This window comes from Solanum stenotomum, chromosome 9, assembly GCF_019186545.1.
Source record: "Solanum stenotomum isolate F172 chromosome 9, ASM1918654v1, whole genome shotgun sequence".
Lineage (NCBI taxonomy): Eukaryota > Viridiplantae > Streptophyta > Magnoliopsida > Solanales > Solanaceae > Solanum > Solanum stenotomum.
Genome location: NC_064290.1, coordinates 47,731,127 through 47,756,114, shown reverse-complemented (window position 1 = coordinate 47,756,114; position 24,988 = coordinate 47,731,127). Strand labels below are relative to the sequence as shown.

Here is a 24,988-nt window from a genome sequence, read left to right as displayed (position 1 = left end):
CCATATCATGATACCATATCGCATGGCCAAACGGGCCCTTAGTGAAAGGATCTGGGGAGGATTGAGGGCACACATATCTAGTTAAACATTGAAGCAGACTTCACTTCATCAACAAGATTCACAGATCAAATTTGACAAAAATTAATAAAACCAACAACATATAATCAAGTTTATGCAGAGTAAATTAGCTTCCCATTTACAAAGCATGCATCTATATTCAAACCCTAAATAAATGTTTCCTTTACTATTAGCCCCTCTCATTTTCTATCAGTTAAAATCTTTGTTTCTAAACATTCTTGCATCCTCAATCACTCACTGTATTCTGGAAACTATGCACAATTTTATCAGAGGTTAAAACAACCAGAAAAATTCAGATAAGGCGAAGAAGATCAATACACAATCCCGATCAGCATGGTTAATCGTACAAACCCTCGTGCTCCCAAATATCAGCAAGAAAGTCGACCATGTCCTATAAAGAAAAGAACAGCCAATTTGGCAAAAAAAAGTTAATTCGAGCCTTTGCTTCAAATGGAAGTGAATAAAAGTTCCGAGAAGTGACAAGTGACTCACCGAGAGAGGAATTGGCTGAGGGAATCGTTTGTTAGTCCCAAATAAGCTATCATACGAAACATTCCAACTAAAGTGAGACAGAACAAGCACAATTAGCCAAGAAATGTAGACAAGCTTTAAATAATGTAAGAGCAAAACAAACTCAGAAATTTTTTAAAATTATTGACGTGTATGGAAAAGCGTGGCAGCCATATTCAACGATGTTTAAACAAAGCTTTATTAAGCACTAGGTGTTTTCTTCTTATCTATCCAAAACTCGGTGGACAAAGTTACCCGATACCTATGTTGGATGTCGGAGCTAGCAGGCACGAGTGTACCTTATAGTTATGGTTTTGACAGAGCCCAGTAACTTTGGCTCAAACATGTATCTGTATTTTTAAAAAATCACTTCAGATGTATAATAATCATTATAGAATCCAATAAACAAACAAGATTGTGGTTTAGAACCCATAACTAAAAAATTTGGCTCCACCTCCAATAGCGGGTACCCCGTGAATTAGTCTAGGGTGCGCGCAAAGCTGACCGCACATCACAGTAATAAAGAAAAAGTGAAAGCTTATCTCTGAGTCTTCTAGTAGTATAATACCACTTAAAGGGAAGTCCTAAAATTTGATTCCATGAGATTTGTAACTGTGGTATTGAAATGCTTCATCAGAAACATGAACATAAGCAAGGTTCTTACTTTAACATCGGTTCTTCAACGACTCTTCGGTTCTCTGGATTTTTACTTGCTAGCCACTGAAGCCTGGTCTGGTTCCAAAGAAGATAGCCTGAAATCAGCAGACAGACAAGATAACAAACGGAAGTTAAATAGCCCTTATTCATGCATGACCCACTTCACAACTAGGTATGACTTATGTTTTTTAATGGAAGTCGTGCAATGAAGGTGGAAAACGGACTCGAATGTCTAGCCACAGAAGTGACTAGTTTTCTAACAAATAAAAAAGCCAAGTCATCAGTGCAATAAACTTACCGTGATTTATGAATTCATTGTTGTTGCTAGCATTGCCAGTGCCGCTCTGTTGACTGAGGCTCTGATTTGATATACTGATGGAAGACATGCTTCTATGGGATTGAACAGTACTAACCTCCAGATCGCATGTACTGGTGCTCCAAAAATCATCCGACATACTCGGTTTTCTCACCAACTTTCCTTGTATTCGTAGTCCTTTAGATGGTTCATCCACAGCAATAACTGGTTGAGATTTTGCACAGCAACCAAAGCAACCTCTGCTCTGTTCAAATTCAGGTTTATTTGCATATACAACACATGGTAACAAGATGTAAACTGTTTTGACGCCACAATAAGAAGCAATAACTTATTCGAAAGAACAGAGCTCTTGAATCATTAAACAAGCACATGGAGTCTCAGATTAACAATATATACATGCAAGCTGCAAAACAAGAAAAGGCAATGGGTAGGGGAACACTGTACTCAAGATGAAATGTCAGCCTGAATTAAATTCCATATAGTTACCAGTAAAGTGAAAGTGCAAAAGAGCGTGGCAAATTATCTCACAGTAGGATATTTGTCCTTTCCTTGGGTAGGAGGAGAAGTGCAAAATAACCATTTGGTAGATTCAGTATTATTAGAACAAGTGACATAAAATTCTAGTGCACTAGAGCACTCAACGCTGGATTGATAACTTCACAAAATGACAGAACAGGATATAAGCGTTTGTACCTGCTGTCTCTTTGCATGTCCCCTATACAACTCACCAGCTCCTTTCTTAGCCCCAAAGTAAGGGTAGGAAATGAGAAGAGCAGAATTTCCGCAGAATACGTTTTCTATGTTGTCCATTGGTAACTCCATATTGACAACAATCGACATCCTAATTATAAGAGAGAATCTAAGTATCCAACTCATTATCTAATACTACAAGTGGAGAAGGGAGTAGCTCAACACCTCATAGTTTTTTTCTTTTTTGAAACTGGTAACTTACCTTGTAGGCGAGGGTCTATAGTAAACAACCTCTCTACCCTCCCGAGACCGCACTTGGTAGGAATACACTGGGTATATTGTTGTTGTTGTTGTGGTTATTGTCTGTAATTTACCATGAAAAAACCTTTTAAAACCACGACTCAATCAATGTGGGACAGGTTCTCTAAAACAGTTCCACACGTATAATCCGGTTCTAGGATTTGAAGACTTCTCTATTCTACTTCCTTTCTCTTCCTTCATTTGTTTATTCATTTCCTCACTTTTTTTTACTTTTTCTTTATTTGGAGTAGAGAGAAAAGGCTCAATAGACTAAGGAGTGTGCCTACAAATGGCTCGACAAAATGAACATAGAGAGGCACAGGTTGGTAGAACAGATAGAGAGAAGACGCTAGTGAAAACTACCCTGCCTAAGTTTAATTCTGAAACCATTTGGAAGAATTTGAGTCAATGAACTGGTTGAGAACCTTGAGGTCTGAGGTTCAAAACTCAGTGAAGACAAAAAACACTAGGTGATTCTTTCCATCTATCCTAGCCTTGGTGGACAGAGTTACCTAGTACATGTTGCTGGTGGGTGGTGGGAGGTGGCAGGTATTCCGTGGAATTAGTTGAGGTGCGTGAAAGCCAACGCAGCACGGTCATCAAAAAGAAAAATGCCAAAATCTTAAGAGCCAAAGCAGTGGGCCATATCCTTGCAGACATTTTTTGAAACCCTTAGACAACAAATATAAGACGCGTTCTTGATACTAATGATCAATAACGATTCTGCTCATTGTGACATCAACAACGACCTTTTTGACAAAAATAGCTCACAGAAATAATATTCAAGATACATAACATGAAAAAAAAAAGAGCACCAAAACAATAAATTAGCGAGAACAAAAAGAGAAACAAGAACACAATTTAACGTGAAAACCCCTTTAGGGAAAAAACCATGGCCTGAAATGCCAAAAATAATATCAAAATAGTAAAATACTCAAAAGACCACTACACACTCAAAAGAAACAACCCTCTTTTGATTTATTCACCTTACTATAATACTGCTCACACTCTAATTTTCCTCACAAACGCTTTTCTTCTTCCTGTGAATTGTCCTCCACTCTACTCTTGCTTCAATGCTCTATATTTCTAGAGCTGGAATGAGAAAATTGCCCCTCTATTTACAACAATAGAAGCCGAAGACTCCGAATACAGAAATAGAGAGAAGCAAGATTTGTTGGCAAATATAAGGGTTTTAGGGAATTTTAAATTGAAAGATTTTATTTTTTTTAATTACTACAGCTTTTACGTATGAGTAGATAAACAAATGGCTTGAGTCATGCTAGGAACTTTCCGACACACTAATATTCAAATTCCTTTTTGACAAGTGGCTTCATCAACCTCCATTAAAAAAAAAAGTGGCGTCATCAACCAAGTGACCTCTTACATGAAAAGTTTTGGACAACTGTCTAGACATTGTCATGACGAAAACATTTTTTTCTTATCCTACAAATACGACGATCATAAGAATAACATGCCTCCTACAACTAATTCAATTCTCTTCCGGTATTCATTCTCTAATCTCTACAACTTAATCTTAACTATTGTTCCTCTTATTCTCATTTTCTAACTAGCTAGTTTGTTGTTTAAATTTTGTTGTTCCTTCTCCCCTATAGAGAAAGACTTTTATTCCTAGGAAAATTATCACATTGCTGAAATAATTTATTAGGACAGTGCCTAGAATGGTTCAAGCCATTTGTATATGTGCTCATAGATAAATATTGTAGAAATATTTTGGCGAAAGTCATAACCGGCCCTCGACACTTGTCCGCATTTTTCACATTGACACCTTAATGGAGCATTGTTCTCTTATAAGACACTCCAACCTTAAAATTTGTACCTATTAAACATGAATGACAACCATCCCAAGAAATATAGTGTATAACTCACATCCGAACTTTGTAAAAGAAAGACATGAATAAAAGAATGACATGTGGGAATGGGCCCAAAATAATTATAAAAATGAAATATCAATTGAAAAATAGTTTTGAACCCCTTATAATCCAAAAAAACAATCAATGAAAAAAGAAAAAGGGAAACTCATTCTCTGCACCTCACATCCACTCACCCTACCCTTTCCACTTTCATCTTCTTCCCCTCGTCTCTAGTTGTCACCCCATCCCCTCTGGCAAAGCTCACCGTTTTCTTTCCTTCTTATAATAATATGTTCAGATTTAGTTAATTAAAAAGTGAAAATAAACAATGAAGCACAGTATATATCTTTACAGAATGGTTGAGATGTTTGTGGAAGATAAACAGTGCCAATGAACTTATTCAAATATCATAAAGAAGAGAAAGAGAGGGGATCCAGATTGTGTCGTTTAAAATTAATTCTATCTAATACTCTGAAATAGTTTAACAGAATGATTGTTGAATGGTGGTGTTTGCTTGGAAATGGATTGATGGATGTTGGCCTACATTTTTAACCAAGATGACCCAAGAATTCTTTCTTTCATCAGATTCTAGTGCCAGAAAAATTGTTTTCCCTGAATGCCAAATCAGATGAATGAAAATGGTAAACTTGTGGCACTGGAGTGGCGGCAAAGTGTTAAACAAGAAGGGAAGTAAGATTATTTGGTTATAGTCATGCGTAAAAGATGTCAGTTTTTTCAAACAAATCATTATTTGCGATGCATTTACGCACCCAAGGAAAGTGAGGAACACTTATTTTGTCATGTCACCTTTTGTGTTTAATAGGTACAGTTTTTGGGTAATTTAGATGTTCAATAGTGCTAGTTTCCGTTAAGGTGTCAGAGTGAAAAATGCGGACGTGTTCAAGAAGCCGCATATGACTTTAAATATTTTTTTCCTTTCAATATACATATTTATTTTCCTTTTCCATTATATTTGCCAACAATTCCTCTATCAGAAAGGAGGAACAACAAAATTCAAATAACGAAGTAGCTGCTTAAAAAAAAGAATAAGAGAAAGAGCAGTTAAGATTCAGATTCTACCTGAAAGAGAATTGAATTAGTTGCGGGAGGCTTGTTAGTTTCTGATTGCAAATGAGCAACGTGAATATGCTTTTATTCATGACAAGTGTCTAGTCACTTGTCTAAAACTTTTCATGCAAGAGGTTACTTGTATGAACAATTGCTCAAAAATTCTCCCCCGCATACTTTATTCTTGACCTCTAAGATGAATTTTTACCTAGTGTTTTTTTGGCACATGGCTTTTTAATAAGTTGAGGATGGACCCCATAAATTTCCCCCTCCAGACCAATTCACCTAAGCCTAATGAAGGTAACATCGAATATCTAGATGCACCTAGAGGCTAAGCTGCACAAGCCCTTCGAATACTTGTTGCACCCGTGTCAATTCGACATAGTTTGGGTGTTGGTTTGGCATCGCACTGGATTTGGTCAACTTACCTAGGGTGCTTTGACTACATCTATGACCAAAAAGTTTGAGAATATTTTGATTTACACGAGATATCTTATGATCAAAATATTAGGTGTTTATAGAAGAATTAAATCATATTTTTTAGTTCAATAAATTAAATTCATTAAATGCATACTTATTTATGTTTTAATACAACATTTATGGACGTATCTGAGCGCATGTATCCGCACTCGGGTCCGTACCACCAAATCCTAAAATTTTAGTGGAGGAGTCTGACCTCTAGATCTACATGGTATCAAAAACCTACACCAAAGTCCATCCGAGCAACATAGCCAACAGGGTCTTTGCACAACTTAAACTTGTCTCTTGGTACTATGGTCAACATATTTAAAGGATTCTCACCAATGAAAATCTTCACGATTTGTAAGAATTCGTTCTCTAGTCTCTACTTTTTTTTCAATCCAATGATATCTCACATCAATATGTTTAGTCCTTACACGCTATATTGAGTTCTTGCTCATGTCTATTGCACTTTGACTGTCTAATAGACCACATACTCATTCTTACACAAGCCAAATTTCTTGAAGAAACTGTTTGAGACACATCATTTCCTTGCCAGCTTTAGTACTTAGTAGTAACCATATAATCCACTTCAATTGTAGAGAGTGACACATTTCTGCAATTTTATGTGCCATGATATTGCTCCCCACGAAAAAGTAAAAAAATCCAATGGTAGTTCTGATTGCACTAGCTGTTTTTTAAATCCATGTTATCCAATCCTCAGGTTTTATGGGTTCGGACATTGTCGTATTGCCTACTATTGCCTTGTGTAATCTCTAATAGAAAATGTTCTCTGTTGAATTATGCTTCCTTGTGCATTACTCAAAACATTTTTCACAGAGTATTGTACAATTGATTGTGAACAATATTTTTCTTAGAATGGGCTGAACATAGGCTCTAATACCAGTTCTGGAGAAAATAGCCCATAGAAATAATATTCACGACAAATAATAGGAAAAATGGAGCACCGAGACAGGGTAATCAACCAGAATAATTTAAAATAAAAAGACCAAGACCATCAAAATTTTAACATGGAAAGCTCTATTAGAGTGGAAAAATAATATGACTATAGAAACGGAATTTTCACTCGATAGTCCTGATTACTCGGGAAACCACTACACAATTAAGAGAAACAATCATCTTTTGATTACATAGCTCACTATAATACAGCTTGCACTCTATCTATCTTAAAGATTGTATTTCTTATGTCTGAATTGCTCTATGCTCTTGCTTCTATATTCTACTTTATGTGTTGAGATGAGAGAATGGACTCTCTATTTATAACGTTATGAGTTGCCAGTTTCTATCACAAAATTAGAGAAAAGGACAAATTGCCCAAAGTTCTCCTCCACACTCTTCATTCTTGATCTCCAAGAATGAATTTCTACCAAACATTCTTTTGGCACATGGCTTTTCAACAAATTGAGATGGACCAAACAAGCCTAATCTCCATATTTATGACTTCCTTATCCTCCCTTTCATAAATTATAAGGCCCTTCAGTTAGCACAAAGTTGGAAAAGGACAACCAGAATGATCTTTCATACAGATTAGCTAAAAATCAAATGAAGAGATCAGAAAATTGGGATGCACTAAAGATGAGACAGTAAAGTAACTGGGAACAATGAGTGAACATACACATGAAATAAAAGATATCCAGATGACAACTCCACTTACAGTCATAGTCTCATAGATGTTATCCAAAATCATATCACAAAACGCCACCATCTATGACATAATATTCAAGATAAACACATCTCTCAGATTTTCAGCAATATTCACAAGCTACTCCAAAGAGACTTTTAAACCTCCTTCCCATTCCCCTCACCCCACACCTTTCAAATCATGTATCAAATGCCCTCTTAACTTTGGACGTTCAAGGTTTGATCACTCAAAAGTTTTCCAAAAGGTGAATTGAAGGAGGAAGGGAGATGAGCTATTTCCTTATGTTTTCTTAGGAGGACAAGGAATATGGAGTAAAACTGGAAGAGTATGCTTCCATTCAATTTAAGTTTTTTCAACAACAACAACATACCCAGACACGCCCACAAATGGGATCTGGGGAGAGTAAGCAGCACACAGACCTTACCTCTACCTTTGTGGGGTAGAGAGGCAGTTTCCAATAGACCTTCGGCTTAAGAGGGTAGTAAAAGAAAAAATGACAACAAACTATCAAGATACAAAGCAAAATGAAGCAACAGATAGTAGAAATGATTTTGAGTCTTTTCAAGCCTCCCAAAATTGGAAGGGCTGGAGGAAGTATATCTTGTATTTCCTTTTTAATCTATTCAAGACAACCAGAGTTGACGATTAATACTTCCTGAAGTGGAAACAGATTAGCAAGTTCACCTCCAACCCCCTTCTCCCCTTCCTCTCCCCCTTTCCGAAAGCATACAGAATGTAAATACCAATCTTTCGGGTAGCCACTATTTGCTAGTAAAAATACACTTAAAACTGTTTTGCAAGATAACAACCCATTCCAAACCAGCACTGAGCAATAGCTCCCAATAAAACTAAGCTTACTGAAAGCAATAGGAGAAGAAAAGATGATTCCGGAAAAATGAAACATGAAAGGTATCCAGCATACCATGCTAATGACAATATCCATTTTGGTAATCTTATATTCCAAGATAGATTACTCCTATGCTAATTATTACATTACTCCAAGGTGAGGTGCATAGAGCACACCTATAATATTCTACCAACTATTAATTGCGTTTGAAGTCCCACAGCTGGTAGTGCTCATTAGAAGTTTGAAATAGTCCTTTAGTTCTTGAAAATGATAAACGTTGGTTATATCCTCAGCCTAATCTGATTTATCTAATCATTTCAATTTTATTTCTTTTCAAAATTTTCAGAAATTATGCCTTGAAAGCATCAGTATTAACACAAATCACATACCCAAATATTTAAATTGACAGATTACAAATAATCATGATAGAATTAGCCTTTTGCAAAAGGAAGTTCACTTCATCAGCTACTCTTCAAACCATAATTTGGAAGATCAAACACCAAACACTCGATAAAGTAATAACAAGAAACTTATGTTTCTTTGTCTTTTTCCTTTCTTTTTTGATAACCATGGTGTCCTGATCAGATTGTGCACACCTCAACTAATTCCACAAGATACTTGCCACTTCACACTGGCAACAAATACCATGTAACTCTGTCCACTATGACAGATGGCAAGAAATTTCTTATTCACTTTCCTAGACATCTGATTCCCCCCCCCCCCCCCCCCCACCCACCCACACCCCTTCTCCTCCATCTAAAGAACATAAAAGTTTTAAACTTTCTCCTCCCTCCCTCTTGCAGGAGCAAAACCCCTTCCTCCAATTCCATTTTTCCCCCTTTTGGGTGTCCTTTTCAGTGGCTTAAATATACAAATAGCAGCTAAATGTTTCCAAATAGGCAAATGAATCACAATTTTCATAAAAAAGTCAATGACTGTAAATAATGTGTTCAACAAACCACTAAAAAGCCCCATCACACACATATAATCACTTTCTAACAGCCTAAAAATTCACCAAAATTATATACAAAACAGCACAAACTTTCACTAAACCAACAACAATCAAGAAGCAGAAAACTGATGTGTAAGAATCTGAATACATACCCCATGCAAGCTAGAAAATGACTGATCCAAGCACTGAAAGAACTAGACAGCATCATATATCTAAACATACAATAATTATTATCCAATTCCTCTTCAAAGCTCCAAAATGAACCAGATCAAAAAAACCCAAGCATAAAAATCCAATCTTTTTTTTCTGTCCAAAAGAAAAGAAACAAGAACCCTTTTCAGTTTTCAAGAATCAGAATAAGAAATAGAAGAAAATAAAAAAGACAACTTTTTTACCTGACCTCAGAGCAACCATATAGATACAAAATACAACACACTTGTTAACAGTGTACAATAAATATATAAATAAATATTAAATGGAATTGAAACTGAATTCCAAAAGGGTGTTTCTAATACCTGGAGTCTCTCTCTCTCCTCACTTTCTCTCTCTTCTTTATCCGTGGGTTTGATTTGGTTTGGTTTCAATAGTGAACTAGCAAGTGAAGTGGGTAACATTTAGGTGTCTTTGAGGTTAAATAATCATCAATCATGTAACATGTGTGCTTTGTGGGTAACATCTAGGAAGGTTCGGAGTACACGAATTAGGATAAAAATAATAATTAAATTTTGATTCGTTCTTAAGTCTTATTAGATTCGTAACATTAGTGTTCTTTTATTTTGATATTTATTACATTGTCTATTATATTACATTTATTGTATTATTTAGTAGGGTGGGGGTGGGGTGAAAATAGAAATTTGATATTGGAAATAATTCTTAAAAACAAACTTAATTTTTTTCTTTGGGGGATGGTGGTGGTAGGGGACGGCAAGGGGTGGGGGTAGGAGCTGAGAGTGGGGTAAAAAAATTTAAAAAATGAAGATAGAAAATATTTTTTAAAAAATAAGCTTTAAATTTATTTTTTCAACAAAAAAATTGTAATTTGAAGTTGGAGGAGAGTTTTGAAAACTGTTTTCCTTAATTTTTGAAGGGAAGTCATTTTTCTTAAATTTGAGGAAAATAAGTTGATTTGGATAACATTTTGCAAAATATTTTATCCAACCAAACATGAGAAAATTAGAAAAACATTTTCCATAGAAAATATTTTCCTCCATACCAAACACACCCTAAGAGTTGTAGTATTTTCCTTATTAATTTGTATGTTTTCTTTATTATTGTATTTTTAAAAAAGATAATTTGATTTACTGTACTTGATCGAATTGAGGGAAAATCTACATATACTCTATACTGATAAATTCACTTATAAACTATACTTAATGATAGTGTTGTTGCCGTTGTCATCGTGTGTGCTTAATTGTTACAACTAATACAATTTATAGAATCAAAACTGAAGAATTTGATGGGTCACATGAATGTGATGCTTAACTGAATTTGGTGTTAATTAATTTTTGTGGATAGTATCAATTTGTTTATTTCTTGTATACTTATGAGCTATTGAATAAATAAATGAATTAGTAAATGTGCTCCTTTCTAATATCTTTAACTTTTAAAAAATATATTTCATATAATTTTATATGAATACTATAGTAAATGCATTTTTATTTCTAAAAAAATAAAAAATTGTGAGTATAATTTTTGGGTGAAGTTTTTTCTACTTTATTTTTTATTTTTTATTTTAAAGGAGGAAAAGAATTAACACTTTTTATTGAAGTAATTTCAAAATTGATATTGACCTTTTCGGTCAATAGAGATAATTGAGGCTAATAATATTGAACAGTGATTTGTGTCCATTTGTTTCCATAAATTTTGGACTTACAAAATTTAAAATAAATAAATGATTTGTTGGATGTGTTCTTTCTAATATCTTTAAGTTTAAAAAAATTGTATATTTCATATAATTTTTAAGGGAAAAGGATAAAAAATATTCCACAATTTTAGTTTATTAGTTGACTATACTCATGGTCGACTCAACAACATTGGGGGCCTAAAACGAAACTTAATAGAGGGCCCTAATTTTTTTTTCATCATATATACTTTTATTTAAAATCTACATTTCTAGCTATTTTAGATGCGAAGTCATTATGTATTGGTTTATAATCAATTTGTTTTAATAATTNGGGCCCTAATTTTTTTTTCATCATATATACTTTTATTTAAAATCTACATTTCTAGCTATTTTAGATGCGAAGTCATTATGTATTGTTTTATAATCAATTTGTTTTAATATTTCCTTTTCAAATGATAATATAGCTAATTCATTCAATCTCTCTTGAGAAATTGTTGATCTTAAAGAAGATTTAATCAATTTTAACTTCGAAAATTTTTTTTCGGCTGAAGCAACGGTTACAAGAACTGTTAACATTCTATAAGCAATATGTGTATTTGGAAAAGAATCAAGTCTTTTAATTTGATCGAGTATTTTCATTAGATCATTATTTTCTACTTGTATTATTTCTCTTAACACTTTTGATTCAAAAATAAATCTAAACCATCAATATCAGAATAACTATTACGTGTTAAAGAAAGTTCTAGGTTAAGACAATATTTTTTTATCTCATCATCTAGTGATCTCAATATTTTACCACTAAATAAGAAATAAAAAATATTTCCATATGCTTCAATTGGTTCAAATCTATTTTGAAGTGAAAAAATAGTTTGATCTACTCTACATATATAAAGAAATCAACTCTAAAAGATTCTTCAGTGGACTTTGTGATTTCGATATCCATATTTTCATCAAATTGTTTCTTACGAAATTCAGATTTATTTTCATCTCATATGCAATTTCCTTAGTAGAAATCATAACACTCACAGTACATATAATTATTTTTTAAAAAAAAAACATATATAAGTAATTGTTTTTTAAAAAATGGGCCCCCCAAAATATATGGGCCCCAAGCGATGGCTTTAGTGCATAGGGGTTAAGACGGCCCTGACTATACCCCTACCGTTAAAACGAAGTTATTTTTAATTCTGTCGTTACTAGTTTCATTATTTGCATGTCACGCCTCGACCCTACACCCTGGGGGGACTGGCACTTGAGAACCATTGTTGGCTCCAAGCGAACCATTGGCCTAACTAGACTCTCAGCGAAAGACTTTACACATTATTACAGAAAACAAATGCATTTTAAAAATAACTATCTCAAATTAAACTTAGAACGTTTAAAGATAAACATTCAACTTAGCCAAAGCGACAACTCAAGTCTTATAGTAAAACAACTGAAGTGCAAGACTAAAGAACTAATAACTAACTGTCTATGAAGCCTCTAAACTATGAGGGATGTCGGGACAAGACCCCCGATCATCCTAACAACTAAAAATACTGAAATAATGTAAAAAAGGGGATCCTCCGGAAAGCAATGAGGCTCATCAACTGACTCTGAGTGCTCAACTGGATCAACGAAGCGATGAATGTTGATCCTGGTTACCTGTATCTGCATCATAAAATGATGCAGGCCAAATGACATCAGTACATTGAATGTACGAGCATGCGATGGGAAAACTAAACATGACATAAGCTTGAACTAAATTCTAAAAGAAACACTTCCCTCAGCTTTACTCAACTCAATGCACAAATAAACAACAGTAAAGATGCAGTTTATATAAAGCATTTAAACAATAGGTAACAACTCAATATACATGCATAATAAAGTAATATAATTATGTGAGAGTTTCTCTAATCGACAACCATCACTATGAGATATGTGATGATACATCATCTCACCCACGCTGCCAGAATTGTCCTATAACTTGTCGGGATATAAAACGTCTCAACTAAGTGGATCCACTAGTCTATGCTAAAAAACATTAAGGAATCATTTAAAAAGTATGACCCTTTCTACCCACGTTGGCTACATGGTTTATGGAGACATTGAGTTATTATGAACTCGTCCCCACATCGGTGCTCAATATTACTCCCAAAATACTCAGCTCATATGTTTAAAAATAAAACTATTTCTGTAGTTTGAGATAATTACTCAAAAACTAGCTCAAAAGCTCTCTTGAAAATTGGTGTTTCCTCTCTTGTTTAAAATGTGAAAACATTTACTAATTTGGGAATACTTAGTCCCCATATACTCTTTTTGAAGAATTGAACTTCATTTGTTACTATTACTTTCTCAAAACTCAAGTCTTAAAACAAGTTTAAAACATTTGCAAAAGACTTTTTGAAAGGACTCTAAGAACTCTCTAGACTTGGCTCTTAACTTCACCTTGAATTTGAATTTATGGATTCAAGGATTGTGTTTTGTGATAGGAAAGATCTCATGATATTTAGGAGTGCTTTTAGATAGTTAAACATGAGAAACGATTAAGAAATCACTGTCTGGAAGCAAGTCCGCCACGTGGAGATGCATTTAAATATTTGGTCGCGAAATAAATTTTGAGGCAGAAGGGTTCGTGACCGCTCCGCGACGCGGAATGAAAATTCCCCATCCTGAGGAACAAGTCCGCGTCATTTACCTTACTTTTTATTTCTTCATTTTCTAACCCCAATTCGCCTAAACTTGATTCTTTTTCTCAAATTCTCTTTAGATTCAGATACCCAATATATGTACACAAGAATCTACTCACTATAATCTCAAGAAACTCCTCAATCTCAACCCAAATTCAAGAACGAAAGCAATTCAAGAACACACATCAAGAACATTCAAACTTCCAATCTTTTTAGGACGACTTCATGCTGAATTAAACAAGTTTGACACGTGAGTGAATGAACCCAACGTTATGAAAGTCTCACATGCCTCGTAGGATCAAATCCTTGACGAAATAAGCAACAATTCCTCACAAAGACGACAAATCTTGACTTTCCTCTTCTCTTCTCTCTTGAGTTCTTCTCTCTAAAACCCTAGCGTGAATTTTCAATTGTGCAAAATGAACCAATTCAGTTTTGACCCTAATTAGTTCACTAAAAATGAATTAAATCATTTGGGTATGGAAAAGACCATAATACCCTTCTAAAATCTAGTTTTGACTTTTCTTAGCTAGACAGCTCGAAATCCAATGGGCATATCTCCCTCATACGAACTCAAAAATAAGAAAACTTGGTGGCGTTGGAAAGATAATTCAAAGATCTTTCCTACGGTATCTTGTAACTCACCTAACTCATCCTGAGCTAGGAGTTATGGTCATTTGAAGTTGACCCAAAACTCATACTTAACATAACTTAATCAATTTTCAGATTTTTACATTCTTTCCAAAAATGACTCTTTCTAATTCCAGCTCTTTCACTTAGCGACGTGTTACACCTCAATTGACGGAAATTCCCAGATTGACTCAAATTAACCCGAAATTTTAAAAACAACTCATTCCCCATTATAAATCCAATGCCCCGACTCCTCTAACGTATAACCCATTCTCTTAAATTAACCTGAATCCTCCATTGAAGCCCTGTCAACTAGTTCAAACAATACCTTGCCTGATGTTTGGACTTATAATATGTAATTGCTAAGGTATATACTTGTTTGTTAGAGTTATAGAAGAAGAAAAAATACATTACTCAAATGTGAGAAGCTACTGTATATAGTTAACGGGTTTATTAAATTTAATCTCTTTACTATTTATAAAATTTCTTTTAACTAGAGAAATTTAGTCATTGAAATTCTAATCTAATAATATATAATTGAATCTCTAGAGGAATGAAAACTTCAATTAATTTGTGTACATATACATGATATTAATTTGTTTCTTCTTATTTGAGGTTTAGTCATGAAAATTTTGATTTTATAATAATTGAATCTCTAGAAGAATGAAAACTTCAATTAATTTGTGTACGTATAAATGATATTAATTTGGTATCTTCTTATTTGAGGTTTTTATATTGCTAGTCATATTATACTTAAGCTGCAATTTATGTGAGATTATGTTCGAAAATATATTCAATTGAGGATATTTCATAAATAGCAAAGAGATTAAACTTAATAAGCTCCATTAGTTACATTTTACCTAATTACGCTTCATAACTATAGTTTCATTTGTAGTAGGTATTTCCCTTTGTATAATTTGTTTGTCAAAATACAAACAAGATAAGTATATGCAAATTTTGCATTTATACATTTAATTTTTTTTTAAATTTATATAAATAAAATTTATCAACGGGATAATTATATACAAGCTAGGGTACATATACAAATTCTGGATTTATACTATTAAAAGCTGAATTATACAAATTCTGAATTTATACATTAGAAGCCGAATTATACAAATTATGGACGATATAATTATATGTTAGTGGCGAAAAATAGTTTCTTCAAACTGTAGTTATGTTAAATAATTAACTAGTATATATTTGCTTAGTTAAGTAATTTTTCTCAACTTTTCAAATTAGAAGATACAATTTAATATCATGTATATGTTTTTCCAAATAAGGTAAAATGGCGTAGTGACTGAAAAAAGTTAAAGATGTTAGCGGTGTTGTTAAGCGTAGAATTTTATAGCATTTAAAATAGAATTTAAGTTATGCATATTAGTCGTGTAAAAAATTTCATATATATTATTATTTTTATCTCAATTTATATGAAAACGTTTGACTGAACAAAAATTTAAAAATGATAGGAAGATTTTTGAAAATTTGTGATAAAAAATGTCATAAATATTCATGGGGCTATAAATCATCTCAATAAGAATAAAATGAAAATATTTTGTTAAAAAAGAAGAAGAGAAATTTAAGTTAAATTATTACGAAATATAAAAATATGTCATTTAAGTTAAATCATCTCAATAAGGATACTAATTATTTATACTAAATCAAAAAATGCAAGTCATGTATCATTTAAATACACAATTCATTTATCCATCGTTGGACTATACAAATAGTCATGTATCATTTAAATACACAATTCATTTAACCATCGTTGAACTAAAATATTTTTCTCACTTTTTAACTACTGATATCCACCATGGAAAATATGAAAAAACTAATGGAAGATAATATAATGATACTTCCACCATCAACTTTTAAATGGAAGTGACAAAATGTGGGTTGAGTTCACACAAAACAGAGATGAAATCTAGTCATCAAAATAATTGATATCCAATAATACACCTAACAAAGACTCCAATAATGTTTGACACAATTATTAAAAGTTCACTTAATATCCCATTTTAAAGCAAGTCCACAAATAGGGCCAAGTCAAGGAAAAAACCTTTATATTCTTTAAACGAAACAACGATGTACCCAATTTAGTACTACATAGTGGGGTCTGGAAAGGGTAGAGTTTATGCGAATCTTACCCGTACCTCAGAGGTAGGGAGGTTGTTTCGATAGACCCTTAGCTCAAGGAAAAACAAAACATTCCATAGAAAGTAGAGAAATTTGAATCATACTTTTTTTCTCTTCTCCAATGGATGAATCAGCAACCCCATGGTCAATAGTAGAAAGCAGGGAACGGGACATTTGCCTCAGTAATTAACTCAAAGAAAAGAAGGTACTAACATACTTGTAGCTCATTGCAATTGTTACTATAGCACACATGACAATGTGTTCAAGGGTATGAAGGGGCAAGAGAAATAACAGCAGCAAGCAAAGCTGACCAAAGTTCAAGAAAGCAATAATGTTTATGAGTGCCTATAGTGTAACACTCTTTGCAACAAAATTTCTACTGCTTACTGTCCGTCCTTGAAGAGAATGGAAGCTATCCCCCTTTTCCACCAAGGTGTCACAGTTGCCTCGATCTTACCAGGAACGAGAGAGTGAATACCTTCGGTAACTGAAGTATCCTGCTTGACCCTCGTCATCACAGGCCTGAAGAGGTTACCAGCAAAAAGTTTTAATAGTCTGGTATAAGTTTTTACTTATAACAATCTCTTAACATGGATTCCATATACCATTACTCACATCCAAAAATTACACATCAAAGCAAGACAACATGTCCAATGTAATCCCAGTGGGGTCTGGAGAGGGTAGTGCGTACGCAGACCTTACCCCTACTTTGGAATGTAGAGAGATTGTTTCCAATAAACCCTCGGCATACATCAAAGCAAGACAGCAACAAAAAATTAAAAGTTCAATTCTTGCAGTGGAAGAAATAACTAATGGCAGCAATGTTACAGCTTTTCAGGGGTTCTCTTTTTCTTCGAACAACTACTGGCAGTCATTTACAGCTTTTGTTCATTAATATGGTGTACACCATTGGCATGTCCAATTTATTAACAGCAACTCTCTCATCTCGACTTTATTACTTGGCCTGGTTCTGTTTAAGTCCATCCCAAAATTATGACTTATTTTCTTCAAAGACCATGCAATTCCCCACTTTAAGAAGTAAACATAATACATTTGACAAATCAACACACAAGGTACATAAATGATAAATAGCGTACAGGAGACTATTCAGAAGCAAGGACTTCATATTTCAAATTCTCATCAATCGGTCTGATAATTCTATTTTATTCAGGGATATGGTGAGCTATTTTGTGCAGTTACCTTCCGTGAGCCTTTCTACCAGAAGCCTGCCTTGCCGCAGTTCAATTTGACAATATGAAATGCTACCTAACCGACCAACTCTATTTTTTTAAAAGAAAAATGAAATGCCACCCCATTCAATCCCCCCTCAGCTACAGCTTTGACATCCCTACTTAAGATGGACGAGAAAACTCCATCTCCCATCCCTATCCTCTTTCAAAATGATGGTGGTATTTAGTTCAGCTTGAGCATGCCTTGACTAATTCTACCGGTACCTTTTACCTCCATAAGTACCGCATAACTATGCCCACCAAAGCTTGTGTCCCTACCTTTACTAGGCATATCTCTATATTAGTTCATTTGAGAGAAAAATAGATTCAAGTATTAGAAATTGTACATTTTTACATAACTGCATTATTTTTATATTAAAAGAGATAAAGAAGCCCAGGAATGCATACGTAGTTGATATGAGGCCTTCAGAGGCAAAGGTTGAATAGCCTTGTCTTTGTTTATGCTTGGGATTAGATGTACATAGCACATATACCCGCCCGCGCCGCTTGATTGTGCGACAGAACTCGCACATCTTCTTCACTGATGCCCTAACCTTCATGGCTGTTAATGATGCAAACAAGGAAACAATGAGAAATTTATATGGACTAGGAACTATTTTTGGTGTAAACAAGATATATTAACTAGGACAGAAGACACTTTAATTTGCTAGATTGTTTATAGACAGCAGTTTAGATTAAGACTGTTTTACTCTGTAAGTTGTAATACTTTTGAAGGGGAACTACACTTTTGTTGTAGTATACCTGTGGATATATAGACTAAAGTTACCAGTTTTTTTAAAAAAAGAGACTAGAAACTAGTACAAGCATTCACCAAAGCAATTCTTTAGCTTTCTATATATCAGAGTTTGCGAAACGATGAAAGGAAAAAAAAGGAACACAACTATGCATGAAGGGGGGACACATATTTGTGCCTAAATGAGTACGTGTCTGTGTGAGAGAGAGATTTAGGGTTGGGGTTAGGGGGTGGGGGGTGCGGGGTGGGGATTGAGAGAAAGAGAAGGTGAGAGAGGGGGGAGAAAAAAGTTGTACAACGATTTTCCAGCTATGCAAGCATATCAATTCAACATATAATGATTCCTCAGCAACATTATTTATTAGTTGAATAACAACTTCTCTATTTGATAGGTATCTAGTTGAGTACCAAATTGATAAGTTGTATAGCTCGCTTAGAGCAAAGTTTAGCTTGCTTTTGGCCTACCTTACAATGTCCAAATCTGCACCAAATTTACTTGAGACCAATTTTATAACAGGTGAAGCTCAGGAACCATGGCCACCTTTAGTAAATTTTGATTACTTTTGGAAGGCCATAGAAAGATAGTGGCTTAATATAAGTACTAAAACTAAAAACCTCGGAAACTCTTCATTTATCAGTTCTCAAATGAATAATTATCTCTTAAACAAGGAATGAAAAGTAAAATTGGGGTACAAGCCTACAAGGTAAAGCATATAATTTTACCAAAATTTCAAGCAAAATAGTAAAAAACGAAGACTGAAGATCACAGGAAAACGTCAAAGTTGTTGGCTTTAAGCACAAAGCAGAATTAAAGCGTAGAAATAAACGAAGACAGCCATTAATGAAGAAATATCTAACTACTTATCATGCATATACACACATAAATGTAATGCAAGAAAAAATAACTGGAAGGACAAAAGAATTGTGCTAAACGTATAAAGTAAAATCATACCAATCAAATCTAAAAGAATTTGAAATTTCTAATTTAGAGGAAAAAAATGTAGTTTTCTGTTTCCCAAGCTAGTTTATTATAGTAAATTTTAATTTCTCATCCCTAATTACAATAAATTTCATTTTAAACTTTTTTTAGCATTTAATCTATCAGTTTACCAACTATTTTATTGTTTACTACTACTACTACTACTACCCTGTTAAGGACAGAGCCAATGGGTGACATGCTGCATGCCTTGGCAACTTTAGGTGTCACTTGGTTGCTGATTAGAGTTATGCAGGGTTTAGTTATTCATCTATTAGTTATTCCATCTTCTATCCTATATAAACTAGCACAGATTCCCTCATTCTACATACACTAGTTATGCGTGATTCTAAATTGCTAACCAAACATCGTATTTGATATGCTGAATTTTATTCATAGAAAAACAATGCTACCAAAGATTGTGCAAGTTATGCAGAATTTAATACATGAATAAATCACCTAGTAAGGTGACAGCTCATCAAGGCCAAGTGCACAACCTAGCTTTAACTGAGCATCAAGGCGTTAGGCACGATTACGAGCCGTTAAAAAACATTATCTTCAAGTTGCTTTCATCCCTTTCTTTTTTTCAATCCAGTTCCAGTTTTATCAGATGTAAAGCACTTCAAGTTTCTGAATGACAGGCATACATACTCCACAACCTCTACAAAATGCAGCCGTAAAAGTTCTACTATCCATTATTCCAGTTCCCATTTTACATACAATTCACATTCACATAAACAATATTCATATTTTATGATCTTATTTACTATTCTGTCATCATTTCCTGATAACTTACTGGCATCAATTAGCACATAATCAAAACATTCAAGCCATTATCAAAAAGTGTAAGAAGAGGGGTTTAGGGTTTTAGCATATACGAGACAAAAATGAGAAAATATGGAGAATCGAGAGAAAGACATTAGCTTACTTACCTGAATTCGCCGGACAAAGACAGAGATCGCCGATGAGTTCGCCGGAGAGAAATGGAGAGCCGGGAAAGTTCACAAGCCGATGGGAATTGAAAACGGGTTACTATACAATTGATTTCACCTATAGATTTGGTGGGCCGAAAACTATAGCCCAATTGGACGGTCCACAATTGAAGTCCATTTGCGATTTTGGGCTTTATTGAAAATTTACATATTTGGCAACCCGCCAAAAATAATTACAACCTTTGATCATTATACAGTGACGGTTCAACCATATTAGTAGCACTAAAGCCAAATAGAATCGAAGACCTTAATTTTTCTTAATATATTTTATAAAAAATATTTTTGAGATGAAAAATTGCCTTTTTCTTTTCATACGAAAAAAATATTTTTTCTATTAAATTTAGTTATGTATAAAATATGTATATTAGATGTATATATTCATCATCATTAATAATAAAAAACAATAGTAATATGTTTACCCTACAAATAAATTATTACTCTACTGGGGGGTGGGGGGAATAAAGCAACCTTATAGTATGATTTCTCTCATAAAAAGTTATTTGCATTAATTGGTGAAAAAGTAAAATTAGATACAATTGTTAATTAATAACTTAACCTTTCATTAGCCTCTAATGAACAAATTAAATGCATAATTAGTGCAAGATGATGCATACATAATACAAGTATACAAGCAATGATCTTGTTGGCAATCTAGAAACACTTAATATATATATTTACTTTTCAATTTTAAGATCTAGGGAATAACAATTAGATCATCATACATCATGTCATTTTCATTTTTAATTGTAACATTTGAAAAATATAAACAATATATAATGTTATTTCAAGAAAGATTATAAAATTGCATGTTGTCATCACCAAGCATGAAATCAAGTTTAGGTAAAACAAAAACCGCCGAAATTTTAAAATTTTCTATGTATAGAAAGCCAATTGTAATAATACTAATAAATCATAATCATAACAATAATAAGGTCAATAACATTTTTTGTATCTTAGTTATTAATAAATTTTAATTTTAATCTTTGTGATATATGTGTATATCATATCCTCCTCAGACTTCACTTATGAGATTACAGAGTATGTTATTATTGTTGTAATTAATTATTTATTAGTCATTTATATGTTAAACTTGTATTGTTACTCTATATTTGATGGAGTCTAAAGCTTAAACACACATGACATACAAGTAAATGCATAAACATTTGACACAAATCACATCAACATATCTCTCTAACAAAGGCGGTCCCGTACCCGAAGAGACTCAAACCCAAGACCTCTGATTAAGGATGAAAGAACACTTACCACTCCATCACAATCCGCCTTATTGGTATATATATATATATATATGTCATTGGATTTGTTAACCACAAGTGTAACCTAATTAGTAATTAAAGATGTTAATATTAATACTTATCCCAAAAAGCCTAAGTCATCCTTCTTCAATGACTCATTTTTTCATGTATAATTGAAAATATTGCCAACCTTAAAAGCAAAAGTGAAACTCCTCTCTACCACCCAATTACTCCTACGCAACTTGACAAAAAATATATATTACTTTTACGATATAAAATTATTATTATTACATACTTTTTGCTAAAGTTGAAGTCATACACAAACATATTGTGACAGGAAATTAACGGTGTCATAATTTGATTAGCTAGCTTTAGTTAATTAAGTGCTTAATTAGAAAAGTTCTAATCAAGAATGAGGTAAGCTAAGTAAAAATTGACAGAGATGACAATGTTGTATATTGTGGTTCAATTTAAGAACATTGGCTAATAGTGTAAGCATAAATCGAGGGACATTCAACTGAATCATAGAAAATCACCAAACTAACGCATAATCGATCAACCTCAATAATATCAAAGACGAATTCAACATTTGAAGTTTGTGGATTCTAAAGGAGAATTGAAATCCCATTCAAAAGGTCAACTAAATATAAATTGGTTCCATATTTTAACTCGATCGAGAAACTACTTTGTTATTGAGTTTCAATTAGAATAAAACGTGATAAGAAACAAATGCCGTATAATGGATGATGATCTCGAGAATGATGCAATTGAAAAGTGGTTGAGAATTATAATATGATTTTAATAAAGTTCATAATATTGGTGAAAGATTAAAAAGATACAAAACTGTTAATTAAAAAAATAATCTTTTGTTGGCCTCTATTGACCAAATTACAAGCATTAATAGTGCAAGATGATGTATACACAACACAACTTAAGATCTTGTTGGTAATCTAGAAACACTTGTATTTCTTTATCTTTTCTATTTTTAGATATATGGAATTACGATTAAATTATCAAATTTACGCCATTTTAATTTTAATTGTAAGTTTCAAAAATTATAAACATCATATAATGTCATTTTCAGAAATATTATAAAATTGCATGGCGTAATAACGAAACAAGGAATCAAGTTTAAGAAAAGACAAAAACAGCCGGAGTTATTAATTTTTTCCAATGTATAAAAAACCAATAGCTAGAATATAATACTAATAAGGTTGATAGTATTTTTGGTCCCTCAATAATTGATAAATTTTAATTTTGATCTTGTAATATTTATAAGAGTTTGAGGAGGGTGTCGAGAGGAGGACGATAAGAAATTTAATTTATCTATTTTTGATAATTAATTCGGATTCATATCGGGACGATAGACTACGGAAGTCATTCATTTTGTAAGAAGATTATTGAAACAATATAGGAACAGAAAAAGAGACTTATATTATTGCGCATGGTATTAATAAACATAGAAAAACCACATGTGGTAAATTTTCTAGGAAGGTCCTTTGGAGATGTTTAGAGTCTAGAGGTGTGTCAAAGGCTAAATTAGAAAAATTAAGGACATGTATGATGGAAACAATTCAGATTAGAATGGTGAGCAGTAACTCAGAATTGTACACTTTACGATCGTGCTGGATCGAAGTTGCACTAGACATTATCAATCCTTAACTCATTTCTATTTTCTTTAGTGAAGACGAATCGAGATGTCATATACTAGGGAAGGTGTTGTGGTGTATGCTATTCGGAAATGACATAGTATTGATTGATGAGACGTCTTGTAAAATTAACGATAGGCTGGATGTTTGGATATAAATTCTAGAGCCTAAAAGGTTTTAGATTAAGCATGACTGTAATAGAGTATCTAAAGTGAAAATCGATGTAATGTATGAGGCAAAGGTTCGGGTGAAGACATCATTGGTCATATCCAAGAGAGGAAAATTCAAGTATTTTGATCCATAATCCAAGAAGACCTAGAGATTGTGATGATATCACACATCATATGGAAAGGATGCAGGTGAAATGAAGGTGTACGATAAGAGTGTCAATAAGACTTGATCAACATTATAGTATAGGGTAGAGTATTTGACCGATTCAGAACTCCCTTGACATGTTTATAATTAAGAAAAAATCATACCTTATTAAACATGCATCGTACCATATATATTAATGTTATCTATATTTTCAAATAATAACGTATTTTACCACTAATTAAGAGCTTCTTACTATATATTGAGGAAGATATATCTAGATACATGTATTTTTGCTACCAGATACACCAAAATAAGGAGGGAGGCAAGCGAGACGCGGAGGGAGATAGGCATATATCGCAGATACATACGAATCACACTAGATACATGTATCTATATGAACCTGGTGTGATTCGCATGTATGTGGAATACACTAGATACATAGGAGAGTGACCAACAAGATGGGAGGGAGGCTAGCTAGATTTGTCTATGTATCCCAAATATATGTGAACACTTGGACATAATATATATATATATATATATATATATATATATATATAACAAATTACATCTAATTTTGTATCCCGAGATACATGTATCTAGAAGCACCAAAATCTTATAAAATTCGTAATATTGTAAACTAGAGTGATCTAAGTAATTAGCTTTTAAATTGGTGAAATTGTGGTAAGTGCCAAAAGTGTTATACACGTAGATACATGAACATTTGACCACAAATCAAATCACATCAAAATATATCATTGGATTAGTGAACCAAAAAAAGTGTAACTTCATTATTGGTTAAAGATGTCAATAGTTATCCCAAAAGCCTAAATCAACCTTCTCCAATGACTCAATTCTCATGTATATATTTCAAAATATTCTTGCCATCCTTAAAAGCAAAAGTGTAATTCCTCTCCACCAATAAACAACTTGACAATTCTTTTTTAAACTTTTACCAAACATAATAATTAATATCAAATACTTTTTTTCTTCTTCTAATGTTGAAGTGCATAATCAAACATATATTGACAAGAAACAATGAATTAAGTACATTATACATGCTAGAAAGAAAAAAAAATAAGTATCTCAACTTGATTAGCTAGCTTTAATAAATAGAGAAGTTCTAATCAAGAA

At 33.2% G+C, this 24,988-nt stretch overlaps 1 protein-coding gene across 2 annotated transcripts; it reads right to left on the bottom strand.

The window, feature by feature from the left end:
• Positions 1–120: 120 nt before the first annotated feature.
• On the bottom strand, positions 121–10,001 carry LOC125875799 (uncharacterized). 2 transcript variants are annotated; one of them, XM_049556836.1, is made up of 6 exons: positions 9,927–10,001; positions 9,564–9,716; positions 1,544–1,800; positions 1,253–1,340; positions 571–637; positions 121–469 (listed from the first exon to the last, which is right to left on the bottom strand). In XM_049556836.1, the coding sequence occupies exons 2-6, from the start codon at positions 9,629–9,631 to the stop codon at positions 416–418; spliced, it is 534 nt and encodes a 177-aa protein (XP_049412793.1). In that variant the 5' UTR covers positions 9,632–9,716; positions 9,927–10,001; the 3' UTR covers positions 121–415. The 2 variants fall into 2 exon arrangements, with proteins under 2 accessions (XP_049412793.1, XP_049412794.1); XM_049556837.1 differs by lacking the exon at positions 9,927–10,001 and adding an exon at positions 9,799–9,823 and having other exon boundaries at positions 9,564–9,708.
• Positions 10,002–24,988: the final 14,987 nt, after the last annotated feature.

Coding starts and splice junctions, on each gene's coding strand:
- LOC125875799 (XM_049556836.1), bottom strand. CDS start 9,631: ATGTTTAGATATATGATGCTGTCTAGTTCTTTCAGTGCTTGGATCAGT. Junction 1,801..9,563: donor CATTTTCTAGCTTGCATGGG/GTATGTATTCAG, acceptor TGAACAGAGCAG/AGGTTGCTTTGGTTGCTGTG. Junction 1,341..1,543: donor CAATGAATTCATAAATCACG/GTAAGTTTATTG, acceptor TGCTGATTTCAG/GCTATCTTCTTTGGAACCAG.